Consider the following 27011-nt stretch of genomic DNA (forward strand, 5'->3'; position numbering starts at 1 on the left):
GGGACCATTCCCTGGAGAAGGATGTCATGCTTGGTAGGGTGGAGGGTCGATGAAAGAGGGGGAGGCCTTCAACGAGATGGACTGACACGGTGGCTGCGATGATGGGCTCAAGTATAGCAGGGATTGTGGGGCTGGCGCGGGATCGGGCAGCGTGTCGTTCTGCTGTGCATGGGGTCGCTATGAGTTGGAAATGACTCGACGGCACTTAACAACAACAACAACATATTATACTAAAAATCTTATTAACTTTTTAGTTAACATTATGTATATAAGATCTAATTAAGTTGCTAAATGTAGATCTAGTTCATTGTTCTAATCATTGCATAAGATTTCATATAGATCCACCACATTTTACTTATCTATCTCTCCATGACCACCACTCATCTGTCAGTTTGTCCTACTGTGGTGGCTTTTGTGTAGCTGTGAGGCTGGAGGCTATGCCACCAGTATTTCAAATATCAGCAGGGTCACCCATGGTGGGAAGGTTTCAGCAGAGCTTCCAGACTAAGACAGACTCGGAAAAAGACAGGGCCATCCACTTCTCAAAGACTTGGCCAGTGAAAACCTTATGAATAGCAGTGAAACATTATCTGATATATTACTGAAAGATTTTATGAATAGCCCTGAAACATTGTCTGATATAGTCCCAGAAGATGAGCTCATCAGATGGGAAGGCACTCACAATATGACTGGGGAAGAGCTGCCGCCTCAGAGGAGAGCTGACCTTAATGATGTGAATGGAGTAAAGCTTTCACATCACATTTGCTGATGTGGCATGACTCAAAATGGGAAGAAACAGCTGCAAACATCCATTAGTAACAAACATGAAATGTGCAAAGTATGAATCTAGAAAAATTGGAAGTTGTCAGAAATAAAGTGGAATGCATAAAGATCAATATCCTAGACATCAAACCAAAAAAAAAAAAAAAAAGCTCAAACTCACTGTCTTTGAGTCGATGTGACTCATAGAGACCCCTCCTTGAGTTTCCAAGGTGGTATCTTTATGGAAGTAGATTGCCCAATCTTCCTTCCAAGGAGCGGCTGGTGGGTTTAAACTGCCAGCTTTCTGGTTAGCAGTTAAATGCCTTGGCACTACGCCACTAGAGCTCCCATCCTAGGCATTAGTGAGCTGAAATGGACTGGTTTTGGCCATTGTGAATCAGGCAACTATATGATTTACTACTCCAGGGATGACAATTGAAGAGGAATGGTGTGGCATTTATCGTCACAAAGAATGTTTCAAGATCTGTCCTGAAGTACAGTGTTGTCAGTGATAGTATAATATCCATACATCTACAAGGCAGACCAGTTACTACTACTATTATTAAAATTTACACACCAACCACCAAAGCCAAAGATGAGGAAACTGAAGATTTTTTACCAACTTCTGTAGTCTGAAATTGACCAAACATGTAATCAAGATGTGTTGAGTATCACCAGTGATTGGAATGCAAAAGTTGGAAACAAAGAAGAATTACCAGTAGTTGGAAAATATGGCCTTGGTGATAGAAACAATATTGGAGATCACATGATAGGATTTTGCAAGGCCAATAACTTATTAATTTCTAATACCTTTTTCAACAACATAAACAGTGGCTGTACACGTGGACTTCACCAGATGGAATACACCGGAATCAGATTGACTATACCTGTCACAAGAGGCTATGGAGAAGCTCAATATCTTCAGCCAAAACAAGGCCAGGATCTGACTATGGAATAAACCATCAGTTGCTCATATGCAAGTTCAAGATGAAGCTGAAGACAATTAAAACAAGTCCATAAGAGCCAAAATATGACCTTGATTATATCTTGTCTGAATTTAGAGACCATCTGAAGAATAGATTTGAGGTACTGAACACCAGGGAATAAAAAGCAGATGAATTGTGGGGTGACATCAAGAACATCATCTATGAAGAAAGCAATAGGTCATTAAAAAGACAGGAAAGGAAGAAAAGACCAAAATGGATGGCAGAAGAGACTATGAAACTTGCCCTTGAATGCAGAGTAGCTAGAGCAAGTGCAAGAAACGACAAGATAAAAGAGCTGAACAGAAGATTTCAAAGAGCAGCTCGAGAAGACAAAGTCAATTGTTACAATGAAAGGTGCAAAGACCTGGAGTTAGAAAACCAAAAAAGGATGAACATGCTCAGCATTTCTCAAGCTGAAAGTACAGAAGAAAAAATTCAAGCCTCGAGTTGCAATAAAGATTCTATGGGCAAACTACTGAATGAAGCAGGAAACATCAAAAGAAGATGGAAGGAATATACGGAGTCACTGTACCAAAAAAAAATTGGTGGATGTTCATCCATTTCAGGAGGTGGCATTGATCAAGAACCAATGGTACTGAAGGAAGAAGTCAATGCTATACTGAAGGAATTGGTGAAGAACAAGGCTCCAGGAACTGATGGAATACCCATTGAGATATTTCAACAAACAGATGCTATACTGGAGGCACTCAATCATCTATGCCAAGAAATTTGGAAGACAGCTACCTGGTCAACTGACTGGAAGAGATCCAAATTTGTACCCATTCCAAAGAAATGTGATCACACAGAATGTGGAAATTATCAACTATATCATTAATATCACGTGTAAGTAAAATCTTGCTGAAGATAATTCAAAACCAATTATAGCAGTATATTGACAGAGAACTTACAGAAATGCAAACTGCATTCAGAACAGGATGTGAAACAAGGGATATCACTGATGCTGTCAGATAGATCTTGGCTGAAACCAAAGAATACCAGGAAGATGTTTACCAGTGTTTCATTGACTATGCAAAAGCATTCAACTGGGTGGATCATAACAAATTATGGCTAACATTGAGAAGAATGGGAATTCCAGAAGACTTAATTGTACTCATTAGGAAACTGTACCTAGACCAGGAGGCTGTTGTTTGAACAGAACAAGGGGCTACTGCATGGTTTAAATCAGGAAGGGAGTGTATCAGGGTTGTATCCTTTCACCATACTTATTCGGTCTGTATGTTGAGCAAATAATCCGAGAAGGTGGACTATATGAAGAAGAATACAGCAACAGGATGGTGGAAGACTCATTAACAACCTGCAATATGCAGACAACACAACCTTGATTGCTGAGAGTAAAGATGACTTGAAGCACTTACTGATGAAAATTAAAGACTACAGTCTGCAGTATGGATTACATCCCAACATAAAGAAAATGAAAATCCTCACAAGTAGACCAATAAGCAGCATCACAATAAATGGAGAAAAGACTGAAGTTGTTAAAGATTTCATACTACTTGGTTCCACAATTAACATCAATGGAAGCAGCAATCAAGACATCAGATGATGTATTGCACTGGGCAAACCTGCTGCAAAAGACCTGTTTAAAGTGTTGAAGAGCAAAGATGTCTCTTTGAAGGCTAAGGTGCACCTAACCCAAGCCATGGTATTTTCAATCACCTCATATGCATGTGAGAGCTGGACAATGAACAAGAAAGACCAAAGAAGAGTGGATGCTTTTGAGTTGGGGTGTTGGCTTAGAATGCTGAAAGTACTATGGACTGCCAAAAGAACTAACAAATCTGACCTGGAATAAGTGCAGCTGGAATGCTTCTTGGAAGCAAGAATGGCCAGGCTTCATCTCACCTATTTTGGTCATGTTGTCAGAAGGAACCATTCCTTGGAGAAGGATATCATGCTTGGTAAAGTGGAGGGTCATTGAAAAAGGGGAAGGCCCTCAACAAGATGGATTGACACGTGGCTACAACGATTGGTTCGTGTGTGGCAAGGATTATGAGGTTGGCACAGGACCAGGCAGTATTTCATTCTGTTGTACATAAGGCCGCTATTAGTCGGAGCCATCTCGATGGCCCCTAACAAGAACAACATCTCCCCATGAGCAGCATAGACCTCAAACTTGCCATTGCTCTAAACAATGCTATATCTTCCCTCACAGTCCCTGTAAATTTTTTTCTAAGCTATCTGTGTTCAGGAATGGAATTCCTGAGTCATAGGGTAAATGCATAATTAATTTCACAAGATTCTTCCAGATCGTTCTCCAAATTGTTTGTACCTGTTTAGTCTCCCACCGTAGTACCACATCTTTCTATAGTTGCCTTTCTCATGGATATAAAATGATGTATTAGCATTGTTTTATTTTGTATGTGTCTGATTACCAAGAAATTTGAGCATTTCTTCATCTATTTGCTAACCATTCATTTATCCAACCAAAAATTACTGTGAGTGCCTATTATGTGCCAGGCATTGTTTTAGGCACTGGGAAAAGAGTATCCCTTGTCCAGATTTATACTGGATTTCAAATCTTCATGTCTTTTTGTTGCCAATTTGTATGAGTTCATTGTATATCTAAATATTAGTTTATTGTCAGTTTTAGACAATGCAAATATCTCCTCCCAGTCAGAGTTGATTTGCTAACTTTGTCTATGGCATTCTTCACTGACCAGATAGCCTTACTTTGATGACATCAAATATTATTATTATTTTGGTCTTCTGGTTTATGCAATATCACAATGATCTCTCCTGTATTTGTATTATAGTTATACCAGTTACATTTGTGACTTTAGTCCATCGGGAGTCTGTTATTTTATATGGCATAAAGTAATTTCTCTCCACATACTGAGTTAGTTTTCCAAATACAGATTTTCCTTTCCAAAAGGTTTCATCATTTTGCATTAGGGATCTCAACCTTGAGTCTATTCTGGAACTAAGATGAGTCAGAGGTTTGCAAGCAGATGCAGTTAGAAAATGTCTCTGTGAAATCTGAAGCTGGACAGATACCCATGTGACGGCTGCAGAAAGGTTTTATTTGTGTCTAATGCTATGTGGAGTAACAGGAGCCAGAGGTTTGACAGCAGCAGACAGGTGCTAGTGATGATAAGTACATTTCCCTGAGGAGGTGAGGGCTTGTAGTGAGAGGAATTATAAACCAAGAACAAGTCTGAATTCACCATAAATGTTGGAATATTACCAGCAGGGTTCTCTGGTGTCACACATCAAAATTTGCACATTCGTTTCTAAAATGTCTGCTTTGAAATTTGGATATGGGTTAACATTCCTTAGAATTCAATGTAGCTAGAGGTTCAAAGCATGGGTCTTGGGTCAGAACACTAGGTTCAAATGTCAGCTCTGTCACATGTCATCTATACGACCTTGGGCAAGTTACTAACTTCTCTCAGGGTCTTACATGAGATAATCCTTAAGAAAGTCTATTAGATGGCAGGCTTGGTATTACAGAGAATACAAAGAATGAGCAACTCTGGCCTTCAAGGAATTTATGATCTCACATGAAGAGGAAATAAATTATAGAAAGAGTAAACTTCTTATTTTGCCCAACAGAAGTTGGGCAAATACAATATGCATTCAGAGTTCAAAGAAAGGAATAACTGTATCAATGTAAGGCATAGAAGGTGGGGAGTGGGAGTTGGGGATGGGGAAAAGTTTAATGGGAAGAAGTGGCTCTTTAGAAATTTTTTGGCCAATGGGTAAAGGGTACAGTTTGGCTGAAGTGCAGATAAACGGTGAGAGAAAGGCACCTGGAGAGGTGGTTGAGGCTGTGTTACAGGAGAACTTGGAGGCTAAAATGAGGGTTGAATTTAATCTGGTAGCAGAGGAAATACAATACTCAGGACTTTATTTTAAGAAGATTAAATTAGTAATGATTGTTGAGTGGATCAGAACCCAGAGAGCATGGAGGCACTGAGATGACTCAGAAAGTATTACAGTTTTCTGGAAAGAGGTAGGTGGGGTCTGAATGAGGTGAGGGCCCTGGAAATGACAAGGAAGGGAGCAGTACAAGAGGCCTGCAAGTAAAGAACCAACACTCAGTGAGGGAGTGGTCTCTCTGTTGGTGACCTCTGCTCTTGGTGGCAATTTCCTACCTGCTCTGCATGCCTGGAATCCCCAGGTGATGCAAATGGTTAGCACTCCTGGCGTTCATTGAAATGTTGAAGATTCATGTCCACCCAGAGGTGCCTAGGAGGAAGGCCTGGTGACCCACCTCCACAAACCGGTCATTGAAAACCCTACGGAGCATAGCTCTCCTCTAACACACATGGAGTCACCATGAGTCAGAGATGACTGGAGGGCAACTGGTTTGATTTTTTGCATTCATCACTCAGGAGGAGATGCCGAACAGGTAGTAGAACAGGTGGTAGTCCCATCGGCCTTATGGTTGTAGGGGTTGTGGCCAGCACCAAGGTACACACAACTGAAACCTAGCCAGTGCTCCAGTAACTCAGCTGGTTGAGTCTTACAGGTCAGCGACTGCCCTCAACTCAGAGCAGTGGGCCAGTTTTAATGATTTGTCCTATCAGAGGGAGCCATTTTGGTAATTATTCCAAGGTGAATATTTGCCAGCTTGGCCTCAGCAGCTGGATATGGGAGTGTGGAGTTGAAAGGAAAAGACAGGTCTGCAGGCATAAACATGACGGTTATCAGTAAGTGTGTAAAAACCATCTGATAAGCAGGAGTATGAACTTAGAAAGCAATGTGTGTGATTCTTAGCTCCCAGGTTTTTGTGAAGATGAAATTAAATACACAAAGCACCTGGCACATTGTTGTTAGTTGCTGATGAGTTAATTCTGACTCATAGCGACCCCATGTGTTCAAAGTAGAACTGTTCCATAGAGTTTTCAAGGCTGTGACCTTTTGGAAGCAAATTGCTTCCAAAGCAGATCGCCAGGTCTGTCGTCCTCAGCACCTCTGGATGGGTTTAAACCACTACCTTTCGGCGAGTAGCCCATCCCTTAACCCTTTGGGCCACCCAGGGACTTACCTGGTCCGTAGGCACTTAACAAAGGGTTGCTATTTTTATTAATAAACTTATCGGTAAGAGCTTGTCCCAGGGCAACATCCAGGTAGGAGCATGTGCACTTTGCAGCAACTATACACCCTGAGAAGTTGAGGAAGAGGTAACTACTAGATGTGGTTGAGATGATTACATTTATAGATGGCTGGGTTCTCACTCCAACACTTTCATTTTAAAAAACAGGGAGGCAGGGGCTTGGAGGCTTAGCGTAGTTAACTGACCTCCCAAGCGAGCCTTTCTTACTGACTCCGTTTCCGGCACTGTGTCTGCTGTCCTCCCCGCCTACTCCACCCCACCCCGCCGCGCTATTTCTCCAACCTAGCCCCAGCACCTCACGTCACCGACGCAAATAAGCCTCTCCAGAATCCAAGTTCCTGAAAGCCCTTGGCCTCCAGCTGGCCGCGCTGCCACTGAGTGTCAATGAGAATAAAGGCAGGGTTGAGCCTCCAGGGCAGCAGACGCAAAAGGAAGGGCCGTGGGATATGACCTGGTTGCGCGCGGTGGCTGGGCGTACTTGGGCGCTTTACGCGCGTGGGACGCACGTGGTACAGGGCACTAGCGTCCCCCGGCACTGGAGACAGGCGGACTCCCAAATGTAAACTGTTGAAAAAGGAGGGCTCTCTAGTCTGGGCTGGGGCTGAAGCCCAGGGTTGCAGCCCTGGGCGGGGCTGGGGCGGGACTGAGAAAGTTGAGTTTTAGTTGCCGAGGGCTGGGCTCCGCGCGGGAGCGCCAGCCGACCGGGACCGTAAAAGGCTGGAGCGGGAGGGGTAGGTGTGGCTCTGTCTGCGTGACCTGAGCCCTCGTCCCGGTCGCTGTCGTCTCCTGCAGCTGCAGCCTCTCAGCCATGGGCACCGTCTGGTCCGCCCTGCTGGTCGGAGGCGGTCTGGCCGGGGCGCTTTTCGTTTGGCTGCTGCAGAGCGGTCCTGGGGACACGGGGAATGATGGGGACGCGGAGCTGAAGGACTCCCCTCCCGGGGAGACTGCGGCTCCCGGAGGCGATCAGGGTGGCGGCGGGAGACTGAGTCCTGGACCTTCCGGGCGGGAGCTGGTCACCAAACCAGGTATTCGTCTTCCCCGTGTCTCGAGGGCCGCTCTGCTAGGGGGTTTCTGAATTCTAAATTCACCAAGGAAGATGGGGGGGCGGGGGAAACACCTCGACCTTTCCTAGCGGCTTAGTCCCGGTGGACTAGCTTTCCCCTCCGGAGGCAAGACCCTTCCCATCCGCCGCCCCCCCCCTTGTGCCCAGGCTGGTACGAACAAGCCGGGCAGCCTTCTTGTCCTCCAGGGAGGCCAGGGAGATGCCCAGACCGAGCCCTCCGAGGGCCGCGCCCTGCTGAGTCTCAGTCCCTGGCGTCAGCGCTTGAGGATCTGCCCTTGTCTCTCCAGCAGGGATGGCCTCCTCCGCCTGGTGGCGCTTGGTGCAGTGCGGGAGGCTGCAGCGGAGGCGCCCCTTCCCGGGCCTGCGGAAAGGAGGACTGGAGGGATCCTACAACCCTCTTCAACCTGAACCTGGCTGAGCAGGGACATTTTTTGCGTTCCAATCGATTTGTGAATATCCGAGGTGTGGGCTTTCTAGACAGTTCTGTCAGGGAGGCAAAGTTCAGTTTGGACTCTGGCCATGATGGCCGCGGTTTAAGCCCTGGAGCTGTGCTCTGGACACTCATTCCAGAACTTCGGTTGCCCACTCCCACGCCACCCTCACAAAACAGCACGGAGCAGAGTAATCCTGGAGGAAAAGAAGTGCAGGTCTACTTTGGTACTTAATGGAACTCCAGCTCCGATGAGTAGAATTGACATCTAGGTTTAAACTCTAAATTTTATATTGTATGCTAGGCATACAGATTAACATATTTTTGCACTGGCAAAAAAAATCTTACCTTCCGGTGCCCTCCCTTGACAAGCTGCCCAGGCTGGATTTCAGCCTAATGGTGAAAATTACATCTGTGAACTTTATTTTCAGTGGGGTGTTCACGTGTACCTTTAGTGCGATTAGTTTGATGAGCACAGAGGTCGTTTATCTTCTTTTTTTGAAGGCCAGCCTCATGTTTTAGGTTGAAAAATTGGGAGTTCAGAGTAATATTTCTTCACCTCTCACTTCCAACCCTACTATTAAAAAGAAACAGGACTGCCCTCTACCCCCCTCCCCCTCCCCCACCCCCCACAAACAAACCAACCAAAATACCCCCACCTGTGCTGATTGTGGCACAGTGCCTAAGGCACTTGACTGCTAATCAGAAGGCTGGGCGTTCAAACCCACAAGCCGCTCCTCTGAAGGAAGGTTGGGCAATCTACTTCCGTAGAGATACTGCCTCAGAAACCCAAGGAGGGGTCGCTATGAGTTGGATCTGACTCTGCGTCAGTGAGTTTGGTTTGGTTTTTGTGCTGATTGTATGGTTATTGGAGATTTGACAATCCAGGGAGATATTTGGACTACCAAAGAGGTGACCAAGAAGGGACCTGAGTCTTCAGGGGCCTTAGATTGTATGCTTTTTGAGAACATTAAAGCGGGGGGGGGGGGTGAAGTTGGTACAGTTGGAAGGGATGGAAAAAGCTTTCCATTGTTTTAAAGAGGTTATTGATGCATGCAGGATTGCCAGGGAGAAACCAGCCCTCCCACCACCCTAACTCCCACTTTGGCCTGTGATACACTGCTGTCTTTTGTGTGTTCCCCCCCCCCCATAAGGACCCAAACTCACTAAACAATAGCTGCTGTTAATCTGGCTGCACCAAGCAAGAGATGGCCTGCACTCGTTTTCTGGGGGTGCAAGTGTACTCTTCTAGTTTGCAGGGTGGCCATGCAGCCTTTGACCCACAGGCTGGGCAACACTTTTGATGATTAGAGCCAAGCAAATTGGCTTTGGTTGAATGCCAGTAGAGGTGGACTGCTGGGCTTGAGGGCCAGGACAGGATTATACTTCTACAAGTTACCACTTCATTTACATGTTTGTGCTGGTACACAAACACCCTTCAATGAGCCTTTCATTTGGATATACATGTATATTCTTAACGTACTATGTTGGGAACACACTAAATAATGAAGTGCTTGATTTTAATAGAGAGGGATTTTATGAACTGCAGATAGAAGTGAGGTCTTCAATAAATAAATCTATTTTCTCAGATTAACATATTTTTTTTTCTCACAGTGACCTAACACTATTATGGTTTTCCTTTACTTTCTTAGAGCATCTTCAAGAAAGCAATGGATGTTTGATTTCAGAGACCAAAGGCCATGGTAACCTGCAGGAAGCAGCATGGAGACGGCAGAGCCCTTCTGGAGAAGACGGTGACTGTGACCATTCAAGCGAGCATGCCCCTCCTGGACAGTCTCCAGACACAAAAGCTCTAGCTCCCTCTGAAACTGGCCCCTCTAGGGGTTACTCCGAAGTTTCAAGGGAATGGGGATTCCAAAAAGGACAAGAGACACCTGCTAAGGCAGCTGCCTGTTTTGCAGAGAAGCTGCCTTCTGGCAACATGCTAATGGACAGAACTAAAGAAGCAAGACTTCCACAATCGGACAGTTCAGACCTGGCTAACCAGGGGGATTGGGAAATGGTGTCCAGGCATTCATCTTGGGGAGATGTTGGTTTGGGTGGTAGTCTTGAGGGTCTAGTGTCAAGCCCAAGCCAGGGAATGGACTATGGCAAAAGTATTCCTGCAGAAGCAAGAGGTCAAGAAGTACAAGTGAAAACAAAAAAGGTAGCAGCAGTGTTTCCAGCATCTCAGCAAGTTAGTGTCAGGTTCCAAGTCCACTATATCACAAGTACTGGTGAGCAACTCATTGCAGTAACTGGAGACCATGAGTGTCTTGGGAGATGGAATACGTACATCCCACTCGAGTATAGCAAGGATGGGTTCTGGTCTCATTCTGTTTCCCTGCCAGTCAATACAGTGGTGCAGTGGAAGTTTGTGGTGGTAGAGAATGGGAAGGTAACCCGCTGGGAAGAATGCAGCAATAGATTCCTAGAGACTGGCCATGAGGATAAAGTGGTTCAAGCGTGGTGGGGGATTCATTGATTCAAGTTGCAAGGTATTGGAAACTGTTGTGGAACAGGAAAGAGACTAAGGTTGTGGAGCACACTGGATAGTTTAAAATAAAGGAAACATGACTCCAAATTTAGTCATTAGAGTTGTATCAAATTTGCTAGTAGCTTTTGTTTAATGTGCGGAAATAAATATATGTAGAAAGTATACGGCTGCTAACCAAAAGCTTGGTGGTTTGAACCCACTAGCTGCTCTGTGGGAAAAAGAGGCAGTCTGTTTCCACAAAGATTTATAGCCTTGGAAACCCTATGGGGACAGTTCTACTGTGCATAGAGTCACTGTGAGTCTTAAATGACTCAATGGCAGTGGGTTTAGATGATGCTTCCAATGAACATGCACTTTTTTTCCAGTGTGTTGATTGATGGCTCTGCTGGTCTATCACTGTTTTAGAGCTTGATCCTCTTGGTGAGTGTGACTTGACTAAGCTTTAGGGTGAGATTGTGGTCATGAAGCACAGAAACTAACCAATTTCATAGGGTTCCAGCTTGTGTCTCTGAGTAAGCCTTAAGCCAAGGGAGTAAAACATGCCTTATCCAAAGATCATCAGATTTCCTATTGGTACAGCTGCAGAAATAATCTTTACTATATTCACATTTTATATTTTAAAATAGTTAATACTTATGGGACTGTGATCATAGAATACCTGGTCCCAGATGTGATTAGCAAGGATATGAAGTAATGCTTTGAGACTCCTCAATGTTTTTTTTTTTTGCTCGATTTTACCTACCAGGTATGATTGTGAGATCAGCAAATACCATATTTTTATGCAAGTAACACATGTTACATGGTTTTTGCTATGCGTGTTATATGCATGGGTACATTATATGCAAGAAAAAAAATACAGTATTGCCTTTGTCTTAATACTCTCAGGCTGGTGTAGAAACAAGGGGCCTAATCAGAATTAGTCATCAGGAACACTCTGAGAAAAGGGAACATGAATGGGGTAGAGGATGGGCTGAGTGAGGTGGCCTGAAGATACCTCTTAGAGGACTGGGAGGTACAGTTAGAGCCTAGACCCCAGGGAAGGACCTTCATCATGTATACATGGGGCCTCTGTAGGAGCATCTCTCTCCACCACCTGCCTTTCAGACCAGAGCTGGACGGACGATCAGATGCACTGTCCTATGTGTTGTTTCCATCCTTGGCCCTCCTCCCTCTGCTCTCATACCAACAGCCATCTTGGATGACAAATTTATACAGGACAGTAACACAGAAGTACATCTTTGAGAAGAAATAAACATTCAAACTTAGAGTTATTATAACTGAGCAAGTAATAAAACCTGAATATTAATATCTTTACTAAATGTCTGAATTATTTGCCTACATCTTGGTACCATATAATAGCTTAGATGTGAAATAAAATACTAATATTTCCCTCCACTAATAACACATTTAGAGAAAAGCAAACATCAAGAGGCATAAAAGAAGATATATGAAGAGTCTGTTTTTCTCCTTCTTTTGGAGAAAAAGTTAGAATATATTTACGAAAACAAACCAACCAACCAACAAACAAAAAACTTTACTTGGAGAGAAATTCAGCATGCTTATACTTGAAAATGAATTCTTACAAAAGTTAAAACAACTTTTAATAAGTGTAACTTATACTGGCAAAACAATATTTAATCCTGGTAACAAACACTCTTTGCCAAAAGAGCGTAAACTCAACTGAAAATAGAATTGTTCCAAGTTAGGGTGACTCTATAGGATACAGTAGAAGTGCCCCATAAAGTTTCCAAGGCTGTAAATCTTTATGAAGGCAAACTGCCTCATTTCTTTCCTGCAGAGCAGCTGGTGGGTTCAAACTGCCAAACTTTTTGTTAGCAGCTGAATACCTTGACCACTGCACCACCAGAGCTCCATGGGAGAACATAAGTGCTTATTAAATAATACTTCTGAAACTGAAAATGCCACATTTGGAAATGCCACATCCATTGGTGAGAACTGGTCAGGTGGCATTTATTAAGGAGCTCTGGTGGTGTAATGGATAAGGCATTTGGCTGCTAACCAGAAAATCAGCGGTTGAAACCCACCAGTTGCTGTGAGCAGATGTGAGGGAGGTGAAGTTGGGAAACAGAGTTCCTAGCTGGGCAGCTGTTTCTCAGTGACAATTCTATACTATGAAAATGGAGCACAATTTTTCTGAACAGCCAGCTATCTGCCACATTGTCTCTGGTATTTTGGGCACAAGTGAAATATTTTTATATCTGTTCTTCTTGTCTCATTCTATTTGGTTCACATACAAAATCTCCTAATTTAAATATATCCAGAGTAGGCAAATCCATAGAGACAGAAAAGAGATTTGTGGTTAACAGGATAGGGACAGGGAAATGGGTTGTGATTACTTAATGGTGCCGAGTGTTTTTGCAGGGTGACAAAAAAGTTTTGAAACTAGAGAGAGGTTGTAGTGGCACAACATTGTGAATACACTAAATGCCAAGTGAAATATACATTTGAAAATGGTTAATTATGTTATATGAATTTCAGCTCAATTTTTTTGAAATTCTAATACTAAAATCCAATCAAGGCAGACTAAATGTATTCCATCTGTGGAAATTAACTACTTGCTGAAGAGTAATTAGAGAACCTTTTCTGAAACTTTTGCTTATGGGCCTTCAGGTTTTGTTATCTGACTGCCTTCACTGATATTGACAGAACAAACAGTGAGTTCAGGGTCACGAAAGGAGTCCCTGTTAGTACTTTCATCCTCCTGTCCTGGGCATTGTACCATAACTTTCATTTTCATGTCCCTCACCCCGAAGATTTTTCTTTAGTTGTGTTTTTTGGCTGGAAAAAAAAAAGATTGCATTCTGTATTTCAGAAGCAGTACAGACAATGAAAATACACAGTAATTCCAACATACTTGTCTTAACAGCACAAATTGATACCTTATAATATATAAACCAAGGAGCTCTGGCAGCACAGTGTCTAAGGCACTGCTAACCAGAAGGTTGATGGTTCAAACCCACCAGCCACTCTGAGGAAGCAAGACTGGGCAATCTACTTCTGTAAAGATTTACTGCCTTGGAAACCCAATGGAAGTCAGTATGAGTTGGAATCGACTCAATGGCAGTAGGTTATTTATTTATTTATTTAGTAATATATCAACTAAAGCACCCTGGTGCCATAGTGGGTAAGGAAATTGGCTGCTAAGCAGAAGGTAGGTGGTTGAAACTCATCAGCTGTTCCTCAGGACGATGAGGCAATCTACTTCCATAAAGATTTACAGACTTGGAAACCAGTTGGGGTTGCTATGAGTAGTTATTTAACAAGCACTTGCTATCAACTTGATGGCAGTAGGTTTGGTTTTTTTGCTTGTTTTTTTTTTTTTTTTTTTTGTGGTTTAATATATAAACTCATTACCATTGTATTTAGTTTCATTCATAGCAACCCTAAGCTATGAGTTTCCAAGGCAGAGTAGAACTGTCCCTATAGTTTCCAAGGCTGTAATCCTTACAGTAGTAGACTGCCTCATCTTTCTCCCAGAGAGCTGCTGGTGGGTTTGAACTGCTGACCTTTCAGTTCCCATCCAAGTGCTTTAACCACTGTGCCACCGGAGCTCGTTCTTATAATATATGGATACTTAAAAATCTAGCTTTTATAGTTTGATATTTTACTGTGAGAGCATTCAAGAATAGTTTGGTTCAAAATAGAATTTTGATATCTTTTATTAAACTTTTACAAAAAAAGAAAAAAATAGTACACAGGGCACTAATTACAAGTAACACCACAATTAATTGGGCATGGACCCTCTGTAAAGAATAGGCAAACAGTGTATCATTTTAGTAACATTTTTTCCTGGTCTTTCACTTTCTGTATCCTCTTTTCTTGATTTCTGATCATTGAAGACATTGCTGAAAATGGTGATAAAACAAAGTTAGAACAACACACTCTACCCAGGTTTTAAATTCTATTAAGTGCTTCTTAAAAGGTCAGTGTGTTCCTATAGAATAGATACATTCTGAGCTTAAGACATTATTGAAAATGGCAACGTTGAGTATTTTTTAAAGGCTGGTGTGGAGCAGATGTAAGGATAATCTTTATTCCTTCAGTTGTTCTCAAAGAGCACAATAGTAAGTATTCTAATACTTAGAAGGGTTGTTCTTAGATAACATCAAGTTGATTTTGACTTCCAGTCATTTCATACGACAGAGTAGAACAGTCCCATAGCATTTCCTTGGCTGTTCTTTATGGGAATGGACTGCCAAGTCTTTCTCTGGAGGAGCTCCTGGTGGATTTGAACTGCTGACTTTTTGGTTAGCAGCCCAGTGTTAACCATTGCGTCACCGCAGTTCCTTATAGAAGTAATAAATAATAACTGTAAATAATACAAACATTTCAGAAGTGGAAGTCTTTCTGTTCCCTCAGTTAGCTAACTGCCCCTCTGAGCTCATTATTGTGAACAGTGTGGTTTACAGTAATTAAACATGCATGTGCACAAACCTGGCACTCCCTGCCACACACAGAGTTTTCTTCTTTATACACATGGAAATGTGAGGTATAAATTGTTCTGGAGCTTGCTTTTTTTCCCTCTTAACCAAATTTCAATATTCTTCCAGTTCAACTCTTGTATTTTTTATGATGGCACAGTATTTCATGATTTGAATGTACTAACATGTTAGTAAATAAAAATTTTAAGAAGTTGTTTCCTATGTTTCTCCTTTATAAAATAATGTTGTAGTAAATACTTTCATACAGAGATTTTTGTACATTAGCACACCCATTCCTGTAGAATAAATTGTTAGAAAGAGAATTTCTGGGTCAAGAAGTATGTGCACTTTAAATTTTGGTAAATGTGTTAAAAAAACTTTCTCTAAAAGTATGTATGTCAGAATGTCTATGAAACATTCCATCCAATAAAAAGATCTTTTTATTTTTAAAATAAATACATGTTTTCCACTTAGATTGTTACATGGTGACATTAACCAAATGAATTGTTGTTGTTGTTGTTGTTATGTGCCGTCGAGTCGGCCCCGACTCATAGCGACCCCTCCTTGGGTTTCCGGAGGCAGTATCACTACCGAAGTAGGATTGCCCAACCTTCCTTCCGAGGAGGGGCTGGTGGGTTTGAACCACCAGCCGTCTGGTTAGCAGGCAAGTGTCTTAGCCACTATGCTACCAGAGCTCCCAACCAAATGAATAGAGAACTATAAATCAGTATGAAGGACAATGGGGGCAATAAGATAATGACTCTTTCTTAAAAACTCAAGACAAACTAACATCAAACACTTTTTGATGCTCATATACATGGGAATCCATGGTTATCATAAGAAATTTGGAATTTCCTTGTGTTAACAGTTTGATATAATCTTAGTATGTTAAAAAGTATTAATTTCTTTCCGGAGTCAGAAATTGCAAGGATCAAATCCCAGCTCTGCTACATATCGTTGGACTTAGAACTTAGGGCCTTAATGTACTCTTATGCTCAGTTTCCTTGTCTTCAAGTGACATAATAGTAGTTCTCCCCTCCCAGTGCTGTTGTGAGGGTCATATGAAGAAAACGTAGATGAAACACTGAGCACGGGGCCTCACACACAGTTGGTACGTGCTTGAGAAATGTGAGTAGACTATCATTATGAATAAGGCTAGATTCACTTTTATAAAGATTTGCTTTTAGAAAAATATTTCTTTTTCATTCATCCACCAACTTATATTCTTTAGGGACAGAAAGATGAAGTAAGAATAACATATGTACTCCAAAATTAATTCTGACAAAACAAGGAAAGGTTTAGATAATTTACTTGGCTCTTGGATTTATGAAATGCCTTAGGCACCATGCCACCAGAGCTCTTCTTTTTTATATCATTCTGGTGGTGTAGTGCCTAAGACATTTGACTGCTACCAGAAGTCTGGCGGTTCAAACCCATCAACCACTCCTGGGAAGGAAGGTTGGGCAATCTACTTCCGTAGTGATACCGTCTCGGAAACCCAAGGAGGGGTCACTATGAGTCAGAGACCACTGGATGGCAGTGAGTTTGGTTTTTTTGTTTGCTTTTATACATATGTATAATAGCCCTCCCACAGCCATAGTGCTCAGACCTTATGCCCAAAAAGTTGTCCATTGCCTGCAGATTCTACCAATTTCTTATTCAAATAGCTTTAGTATAGTTAGAAATGACTTATCTTTTTATTGTATGATTCATTGAGTGGCATAATTTCTTATAGTACTATGCTAATTTAAGTTCTATATAAGGCTAAAACCAAAAAGAAAGACAAATATTACTCTTACAGGAAAGGAAGATCTCTCCCCAAATGCACACTTTACCTTGGTTTTTCAGCTGTAAATCTTCTACCAGAGTTTGTAAGCTTTCCAGTCTATTTTGGAGCTTTCTGCATGTTTTTCCTGTTGCTTCTATTGGCTGAGACTGTGATGCTATTAGAAAATTATTTAGATATTAAAAAATGTGATATTTATTTTAAAAATTCCTTTTACGTATTTTTTGATTATAGGTTAAATAACTTTTCCTTTAAAATAAACTTTTAACGTTTTCTATTCTAAAATAAAGAGAAAAATGTGTCCTGTTGAAATATTACAATACTAACTTATTTGATTTTGTTTCAAACCAATCCCACTTATGTATATTTCACTACATAGCACTGAATGGGATAGGTGAGAAATATTTCATGTTTAATGAACATTCTGCATTACAAATGACAGCTTTCATACCAAACGTAAGAAGCTCAATTAACTTAGGGTTTGGGACAGCGTAATCTAATATGGACACTGGCAACATTTTAAAGTGTCTGTGAGGCACTGTCCACTTTAATTGCTTCCATCTGAAAGAGGGTGGGATATATAATGGGAGTAGACAGTATGGATGCTGAAATGGCTGCTGTGAACCTGGAAGAAATGTGCAGTAGCGACTGAAGAGGGGCTGGAAGCGTGCAAGCTATTCTCTAATAAGAATGCTAAGTTTGTCAACCTCTGAAAAACGCTTACTTCATAATCTGAACATTTAAATATTTGATCTTAGCCACTAACTAGCTGTATTCTTATGGATGTTATTTGGCAGCTCATTTTCCCTATCAAAAAGCACCCTTTTTCCTTACAGATATTTTATTAACAGTAATCATCAAGGAATTATTTTAGTTCAAAAGGATGAAGAATATTAAGTTTCTTAGAGAGAAAGAGATTTTAACAAAAATACCATTAAATATATGATGTCTGATGGGTATCAGATAACAGGGAAAAAAAAAGGAAATGCTATACTACTATGTAGCAGAAGTTAATTATGAGGTGGATAAGTAGCATGGCTCTAGTCCCACGATAATCACTGCTCGGACTTGAATAACTTCATACTTTAACATTTTAAAAAATACTAAATGAATATTTTAGAAACATAAGGTATGAAGGAGATAAATGCAGAAGAGAGCAGAAAAAAGAAAGGATATTAAAATCTATCATTCAGTTCTGATTTTCATATTTTTTTAGGATCTAGAGATGTGGACAGCAGACCATTTCAAAAGACTAAGAACTTTTGACAATGAAGTAACAACTTGCCTAGTTTATCTCTTATTAAGAGAAATGATATCACAGAGAACTGGGGCTGTTTGCGTCACTGTTATGTATTATGAGAAAAAGTTTAACTTCAATTCAATACACACAAATATTGAACACCTCTGGTGGCGTAGTGCCTAAGGCACTTGACTGCTAACCACAAGGCTGGCAGTTCAAACCCACCAGCCACTCCTCGGAAGGAAAGTTGGGCAGTCTACTTCCGTAGTGATACTGCCTCAGAAACCCAAGGAGGGGTCACTATGAGTTGGATCCGACTCCACGGCAGTGAGGGTTTTTATGGTTTTTTTTTTACCTGTGTATCAGGCATTTATTCTAAATCAAATCATTTTTCCTATCTGTCCCATCAAATAACAAATAAATTATTTTTAATGAGAAAGTTTTGACAAATTTGTATGATGGACACTTGCACTTACAAAGGCAGAGAATGAAGGACAGCCATGATTGTAGAGAATGTAAGAAAGGTCATTCACAATACTTAAGACTCGAAATCTTATAACAAAATAGAGAAAAGACGCTCATTACTTATGTCAAAGGAAAAGATAATTTTACATACAATATCTATGTTTGTTCACTAAGGGGCATATGTCTTTTTAACAGCTCTACTATTTAAATAAAACCCACTTAAGTTACACAGCACTAATTAGAGCTTGTATAAAAGAACTGCATGCAAAATCTTATTAATTCTGAATGTGGAAAAGAACTTGCAATTCATCAGAATAGGAAATCAATTAATCTACTTAACAATATCACATCATACTCACCTTTAACAGAATCAGGTGAATGAATAGGTTTGGTGGATCTGTATTGTGATGTGGAACCTATTGAATCTTCAACTGAACTAGTTAGAAGTGAGTGCACTGGAGACTTCTTGGGTGAAGAATGGAATGAACGAGCAGTTGAATTTTTCATAGATGGACTTGCTAAAATTTGCAAGAGTAAAAGTAAAAGGGTGGAATTAACTAAAAAGAGCATACTGTACCTCTTAAATATTGGACTTTGATGGGAAAATGTTCCCAGGAATAGGGGAGAATATGATCTGCTAAAACCCCAGGCTTTGGGTTCCAACTGAAAAAGCTTCCCTTTATGACCAAGGGTGAACAGGAAATAGAAGTGCCCTTGGAAGTCCTGAGATGTATCTTCCAATTATCTAAAATACTGACTGGATTACAGTGATCTGGAATTGCTGGTCTCCTTAGCTGCCTGCCAATAGGTAAGCATGAATGCTCTCTGGGGGAAAGCAAACTCATTCTAAGCCTCAAATCATCTGTACAATTTTTCACATACCATGACTGTCACATAATAAAAAATAATCAGGTGCCTAAGGCACTTGACTGCTAACCAGAAGGCTGGCAGTTCAAACCCACCAGCCACTCCTGGGAAGGAAGATGGGGCAATCTACTTCCTTAGTGATACTGCCTCGGAAACCCAAGGAGCTGTCGCTATGAGTGGGGTCCGACTCAATGGCACATAACAACAAAAACGTATGAAAAGACAAGATGACATGACAGAAAACCAAGAGAAAACACACACACACACACACACACATTCAGAATAGATAAAGATCCACAGGGTCTAGATAATGGAGTTATTAGTGTAGCTTTTTTAGCAGGAGGTGAGACACAATGAAGAAAATAAATAGGTAATTTATACAGTATGTCAGAAGATGATTAGTAAAACAAATAAAAAAGAAAAGAAAAAAGTAAGGGAGCTTGGAAGTGTGGGAAAGGTTGCAATTAAATAAGGTGGTGAGGATAGGCCTCATGAAGAAAGTGACATCTGAACAAAGGCTTTAAAGGATGTGAGGAGCTAGCATTGCAGATGGAACAGCGGGTGTAAAGGCTCTCATGTGGAAGGGTGCCTGGTATATTCAAGGAATGGCAACAAGAAGGCAAGAATGATAAAGCAGAATGAATGAAGGGGAATCAAAGAATAATTGGGTCTTGTAGGCTACTGTACGGACTTTGCCTTTTGCTCTCATGGAAATGGAGAGCCACCACAGGGTTTTAAGCAGGATCCATTTCTGTGCTTGAGCTGAAAACTCACCTGTAGATGGGAATGTGAAGCAACTAGACGGGTCCTCCAGGTCTCCTGCGTGTAATGTGGCTGGCTCTCTGGAAACACAAGAGCAATAATGTCAGATTCCATTTTGCAAGCATAGCACTAAGATTTATAGAGAGAAGCAAGCTAATACAGGCAAAAGTGATGGCTTAAATTATAAACTCAAAATGATAAATACAATCATAACCTTAAACTGTAGATGTGCTAGAATACCCTATGAGGGACAATCAAGGTTCCATTATCTTCATGCCATTCAGTAACCACGAAAATTTTGCATAATAATAAATAGTCTTGGTTAGATAATTCATTTTTGTCTAATAATAGCTATGAAATCCAAATCAATTTCTCATGGATTCTAAGATGCAATCTCCCCCCTCCCCCAATTGTGATTTGGAAAAAATTTCCATAGCAAATTCATTTTCCATACAACAGTTCATACACATTCTGTTTCATGACATCGATTGCAATCCCCATAATGTAACAGCTCCCTTCCCACTTCCTCCCTGTGGTTACCTCTTCCCTGTGTCCTTCTTTCCTATACATTCCTGCCCTCTGAGCTATCTCCCTGTACAAATACTGCCTGGTCTCCCATGGTTGATTGTTCTAAAGAGTATACTGACCTGGTGTCAATGTTCACCTTACATGTCTATCTATCATTTGGCTGGAAGCCATGGGAGTGAGTTCAGTTCCAGGCCTGGAAGGTGACTGGGGTCATAGTCTCGGGGGTTTCACCAATCTCTATCAGATTAGTAAGCCTGGTCTTTCCTATGCTTTTGAATTTTGTTGCACATTGTTCTCCCACTCTATCCAGGATCTCCTTTTTGATCCTCTTCTCAGTGGTTGACAGTGGTGGTAGCCAGGCACCATCTAGTTCTTCTGGTCTCAAGGTCATGTAGGTTGAGGTTTGCATGGTCCACTAGTTCCTTGGACTAACTGTTTTCATGTGTCTTTGGTTTTCTTCATCTTTTTTTGCTCCGGACAAGGAGAGACTAATTCTTACATCTTAGATGGCCACTTGCAAGCTTTTAAGACCCCAGTCACCACTTACCAAAGTAGGATGCAGAACAATGTTTTTGTGTGGTATGTGACACCAATTGAGCTTGATGTCCCCCACCACCATCGTCCCAAGCCTACAGGCCCAACAACTCACTCCCTTAGGGTGGTTGGCTGTGGCTAAGAAGTTATTATAACTTTGTCCCCTGTTAACTCTATTATGTATATGGACATTCTTACAGCACATACAAATATGTATGTAGAAATATCATGTGCCAAACTTATATATAGTCATGGGTGCATTCCCTTTTGCCTAGACATACCTCATCATTCAGCCTGTCTACCTACATATCCACCTGTAGATTAAGGTTTGTTATTTCTGATAACAAGGTATTGTGTATGTAAAAGTGTTTATCTTTGTTGTCTGTTCCTCTTCTAAGATGCAATCTTAATGATTTATTTAAAAATGAAGAATCATGCGATCCTTAGCCTATGTGACCATGGCACCAGAAGAACTAGATGGTTCCCAGCTACCCTGTCAACCACTTGTAGGTGGATTGGTGCAGGAGATCCTGGATAGAGTGGGAGAACAATGTGGAACAAAACTCAAAATCATAAAAAAAAAGATGAGGTTTGCTGGTCTGATAGAGCCTGGTGAGACCCCTGAGACTATGGCCCCTAGTGACCCTTCAGGTCTGGAATTGAACTCACTCCTGTAGCTCCCAGTCAAACAGTAGACAGGCATATGGGGTGGACATTTACATCAGGTAGATACACTACTAGGAGCAATCAATCAAGGGAGAACTGAAGGGCAGTTTTTGCACAGGGAGACAGCTTGGGAGTGGGAGTGCATGGGAGGAAAGGACACAGGAAAGAGGTAACCATGGGGAGAAAGTGGGAAGAGAGCTGTTATATTTTGGGGAATTTCAGTCAGTGTCATGAGACAAAATGTGTATGAACTGCTGTATGGAAAATGAATTTGCTCTGTGAACTTTCAACCAAATCACAATAAATTTTTAAAACAGATAAAAATAAATAAAGAAAGAAAGAAAGAATCCAAGTAAAAATAAAAATTCAAAATGAAAATAAATCTTTTAGTTATTAGTACTTTCTGGTTATAAAACTGTAAGATTTATCTATCAATAAGGTGGAACCAAGCACATAGCTCCTGTGTGCTGGGTACCAGGATGAGTATTTCAGGGCAACAGTTCTAGGAGGCCTGAAAGATCAAAATTATTTTCATTATAATACTATGCTGTTATTTGTTCTTTATTACTGAGGTACAATTCACATAACACACAATTAACCGTACTAAAGTACACAGTGGAGGAGGATTCAGTAATATTCAGTTTTGTGCAATCTTCACCACTCTAGCTCCAGAACAATTTCTTCACCCTAGACCTAGTGATCTACTTCCAAAAAGTCAGTGATTGAAACCCCCATGGAGCACTGTTCTACTCTGACACCATGAGTCAGAGTTGACTAAAAGCAACTCCTTATTAGAACTACTTGCTGGCTCATACCAGTCTCACTATTTCACTGTTGCTCTCTAGAAGGGCCTTCACTGAGAAAAACCAATAAAGAAATAAAAGCCACTTTTATTTAAAGTTAAAAAATCCTGTGTGTGTCCCTTATTTTTCATGTTTTGTATTCTTCCTCCTCCAACCAATGATGCCACAATTATAAAGTCTCTCTCCTTTTACTCCTGTCCCCAGACTCCGGCAACTACCAATCTGTTTTCTGCCTCTATAGGTTTACCTATTCTGGATATTTCATATAAATTTAATCATTTAATCTATGACCTTTTGTCTCTGCCTTCTTTTACTTAGCATAATATTTCTGAAGTCCATCCGTGCTGTAGCATGATCAATACTTCATTCCTTGCTATGGCTCAATGCTATTTATTTCTCTTTTTTAAATTGTGGTTTAGGTGAAAGTTTATAGCGCAAATTGCTTTTCTATTTAACAATGCATAAACATTTTGTTTTGTAATATTAGGTGTAATTCCTTCAATGTAGCAGTACTCTTCCCATTTCTCCTGGTTCTGTTGTCCATTCGTCCTTTTTTTCTGCCTCTTCCTGCTTTCTGAGTTTTGTTTTGGGGCAAATGCTTTTCTTTTAGTCTCACACGGTTAATTATTTTGAGTAGTTTCCTCAGGAGTGTTACTGTTCACTTTATAGGTCTGTCTGTTGTTTGGCTGTAAGTTGAATCCTGAGGGTGTATTTGGTTTCAGGTTTGAAGGGTGTCTGAGGGCTACAGTCTTGGGGGATCCACTGATCTCTATCAGACCAGTTAGTCTAGTATTTTTTATGCTTTTGAATTTTGTTCTACATTTTTCTGCCATTATCTCCAGGACCTTCTGTGGTTTCTATCAATGTTACTTGCTTTTTAACTCAGTCTCTCACAAGTTACAGTGGAGTTTTCCAGAGGCTGCCTGACGTATGATATCACAACAGATTAAATGCAGAAGCATGTATGTGAATCCACTTGTCTTCTATTAGACCAGGCATTAAAAACATTGGCAAAAATGCAAAAAACAATAGCTTTTCAGTGATGTTTTTTAAAAAATACTTATTTTTGTAATAAAATATGCTTACCTTTGTTATTCTAAATGAATTAATAAATATTTTTTAAATGCCTAGGCTTTATTTTCCTACATTAAAAATGTTGATAGAAATGACCCATGTGAACACAAGCTCTTTGGGATCTTCACTAATTTTCATGAGTATAAACAGTCCTGAGACCAAAAACTTTGAGAACAGTTATAGTAGAGGAAAAGCCCGAGAAAGGAAGGTTGTGGCTGTATTAAGGACAGTCTTAACTATCAGGGCAAAGAGTCTGCTTTTTCTGTAAAAGGCAACAGGAAAGCTTTGGAGATTTTTGGGTCACAAAACAGACAACAGTCTGGAGTGTTCTTAGACAGATTACTTTGAAATTAATGCACAGAAGTGACTGGAACATGTAAGAGACTAGAGGTTAAAACACAGACACTAAACACTGAATAGGCCACTGCAACAGCCTATATAAGAGGAGAAAAGGCCTAAGGCAGTTCTAAGACATGTCAAAAGAAAACAGTGGATCTTAGAACTATTTTAGAGTCAGAAGTAATAAGATTTGGTGACTAGAGAAGTGGGACAAGGGAGAAAGTAGAAATCATTTTCATAATTTCGGGGGACATTTTTAATAGCTAGTGAAGATAAAGAAGGTGAAAATTAAGTTTTTGGTTTCTTTTCTAGATAGTCAACAGACCTTTCAATTGTAAACAACTTGAGGAAAGGGCCCATATTTGTGTTGCTCACTGTTACATTCTCAGGGACTGTTGATATGTGCTGTCAAGTTGCTTCTGACTCACAGCAACCCCATGTACAACAGAACGAAACACTCTCCAGTCCTGGGCCACCCTCATGATCACTGCTATGCCATTGTTCCAGCCAGTGGGTCAAACCATCTTATTGAGGGCCTTCCCCTATTCACTGGCCCTCTACTTTACCAAGCATGACATCCTTCTCCAGGGATTGATCCCTTTTGACAACATGTCTAAAGTAGGAGAGACAAAGTCTAGTAATTCTCCCTTCTCTCAGGGCCTAGCACAGCACATTGTGTGGGCAGTAAAAATCCACTGAATTAATGAATGAAAAATAGTGTCATTGATTGAAATGCATTCCCTAAAACTATGTATCAACTTGGCTGGACCATAATTCTCATTGGCATTTTTGTAATCATTCCCCATGACGTGATCAGCCAATCAGTTGTAAGAAGATTAGGGTGGGATACAACATTCTTACTCAGGTCACAGCCCTGATCTGATATAAGATGAGTTTCCCTGGGATGTGGCCTGAAACACCTTTTACCTTACAAGAGATTAAAAAAAAAAAAAAAGGAGCAAGGCAAGCAGAGATGGTGGCATAATGCCTAAGGCATGTGACTGCTAACCAGAAGGCTGGCAGTTCAAACCCACCAGCCACTCCTCGGAAGAAAGGTTGGGCAATCTACTTCCATAGTGACACTGCCTTGGAAACCCAAGGAGAGGTCACTTTGAGTCAGATCCGACTCAATGACAGTGAGTTTGTTTTTTTGGTACCACCAAGAAAGAATGGCTGGGAGCATGCACATCCTTGACTCAGGGTTGCTGTGCTGAGAACATCACAGAACTAGGAGACAATACAGGAGAAAGCCTTCCCCTAGAGCTTGCACCTCAACGAGATTGACTGACACAGTGGCCGCAACTATGGGTTCAGGTATAGCAAGGATTGTGAGGATGGTGCATGACCAGTGTTTTGGTCTGTTGTACACAGGGTCACTATGAGTTAAAGCCTACTTGTGGTGGTTCAGTTTATGTGTCAACTTGGCTGGGCCTGGTTGAGTGGCTGGGCAGCTGGATGTAGTATTCCCCATGATGAGGATGATAATCAACTCCATGGTGGAATCTACTGGGAGCAGCTGAGTAGCTGCCTTAGGGTATGTGGTCTGCTTCTTGTACATAAGCAGAAGCCTTGGGGAATGGTCTCTAGTTTATGGCACACTTGGACCCTGTATGTAGCCCTGTCATTCTTCAACAGCCTGCCATGTTCTGCCAACCTAGGGACTTACAATGGACTTGAATTAGTGGCCTGCTGTATGGTTTGGTAACATTGGGACTGTGCCATTTTATTTGTTGACTTTGGGCTTGTTAGCCTCAGCAGCCAGTATCTGCCTGAGTAAAGAGATGCCTCTAGCTTCAGTGGGCCGGGAGCAAGAGGCAGAGCTGAAGCCCAAGTTCGGGGGGCTTTCACCCAGCCCTTAGAGCCTGGCACTTTGAACTTGGACTTAAAGCCTCCAAACTGTGAGAGAATAATCTCCTGTTTGTTAAGGCCATCCCATTTGTGGTATATTCCTGTCAGAGGAATAACCAGCACTAGGTAACCAGAACACAACTCTATGGCATCTAACAACAACAGAGCTTGCACTCTGAGTTTAGACATATTATCTCCTGAACTACCAGAGAATAACTGTTTGTTAAAGCCATCCACTTGAGATATATCTGTTATAGCATCACTAGAGAACTAAGACAAATAGCAAAAAGGATATTTTGAAAAGCAGAGAGGGGCTAGTAAGATAATTTCTTACCTGCTGAGAGTTTCACTTGATTTGCTGCCTTCACTGGAGTTCCTTAGTGAGTTGTTGCTTCTGTTGGTAGAGGGGTGGGAGAAATTAAAGATAACATAATGGTATTTTCTTATCAATGCTGTGAAGGTTTGTGAGAAAAATAATTTACTCTTTTGTACACCAAAATGTGGAAAAAAAAAAAAAAAGTGGCATCATCTGATAGCTAGCTAGCTAGATTCTAAGTATTAACTTATTAATAAAATGAACATGTTCCTCCAAATCTTACTTTTAGACAGGCACAGGCTCAAGAGTAAGGTTGGGGCAAAGGATCTTCCAGATGGAAAGAAGCTTGAATATAAAAACAAATGAACTTATTTTGGAGATTAGTAGTCCAGTTTGATTAGAGCATAATTTGGAATTGACCTGAAGATCAGCCCTGGTGGCCAAGGGCTGTAAGGACAACTGTGCTGGTAGCCTATGACTAGGAAAGGAAACAGCAAGGAGGGAGACAACCTGAGCTGTGGAC

General features: G+C 41.1%; 2 protein-coding genes across 2 annotated transcripts in view; one reads left to right on the forward strand and one right to left on the reverse strand.

Moving 5' to 3' along the window:
* The first annotated feature begins 7636 nt into the window (after positions 1–7636).
* STBD1 (starch binding domain 1) lies at positions 7637–10806 on the forward strand. Its single transcript, XM_007949038.1, has 2 exons — positions 7637–7853; positions 9974–10806. Exons 1-2 carry the CDS (start codon positions 7637–7639, stop codon positions 10804–10806), a joined length of 1050 nt encoding a protein of 349 aa, XP_007947229.1.
* A 3801-nt stretch (positions 10807–14607) lies between these two features.
* CCDC158 (coiled-coil domain containing 158) overlaps positions 14608–27011 on the reverse strand; it is a 106686-nt gene continuing 94282 nt past the window's right edge. Inside the window, exons 19-23 of the mRNA XM_042782081.1 lie at positions 26507–26566; positions 20393–20460; positions 19111–19269; positions 17096–17203; positions 14608–14684 (exon numbers count right to left, since the gene is read on the reverse strand). Of these exons, the coding sequence (XP_042638015.1) occupies positions 14608–14684; positions 17096–17203; positions 19111–19269; positions 20393–20460; positions 26507–26566 (472 nt within the window). The remainder of the gene's footprint in view (positions 14685–17095; positions 17204–19110; positions 19270–20392; positions 20461–26506; positions 26567–27011) is intronic.

Source organism: Orycteropus afer, unplaced genomic scaffold (genome assembly GCF_000298275.1).
Source record: "Orycteropus afer afer isolate SDZICR_OR568_19922 unplaced genomic scaffold, OryAfe1.0 scaffold00235, whole genome shotgun sequence".
Taxonomy (NCBI): Eukaryota; Metazoa; Chordata; class Mammalia; order Tubulidentata; family Orycteropodidae; genus Orycteropus; species Orycteropus afer.

Bases quoted from the DNA above. Each gene is read 5' to 3' on its own strand.
- STBD1 (XM_007949038.1), top strand. From the start codon at position 7,637: ATGGGCACCGTCTGGTCCGCCCTGCTGGTCGGAGGCGGTCTGGCCGGG. The intron at 7,854-9,973 runs GTATTCGTCTTC...TTACTTTCTTAG, and splicing joins GGAGCTGGTCACCAAACCAG to AGCATCTTCAAGAAAGCAAT.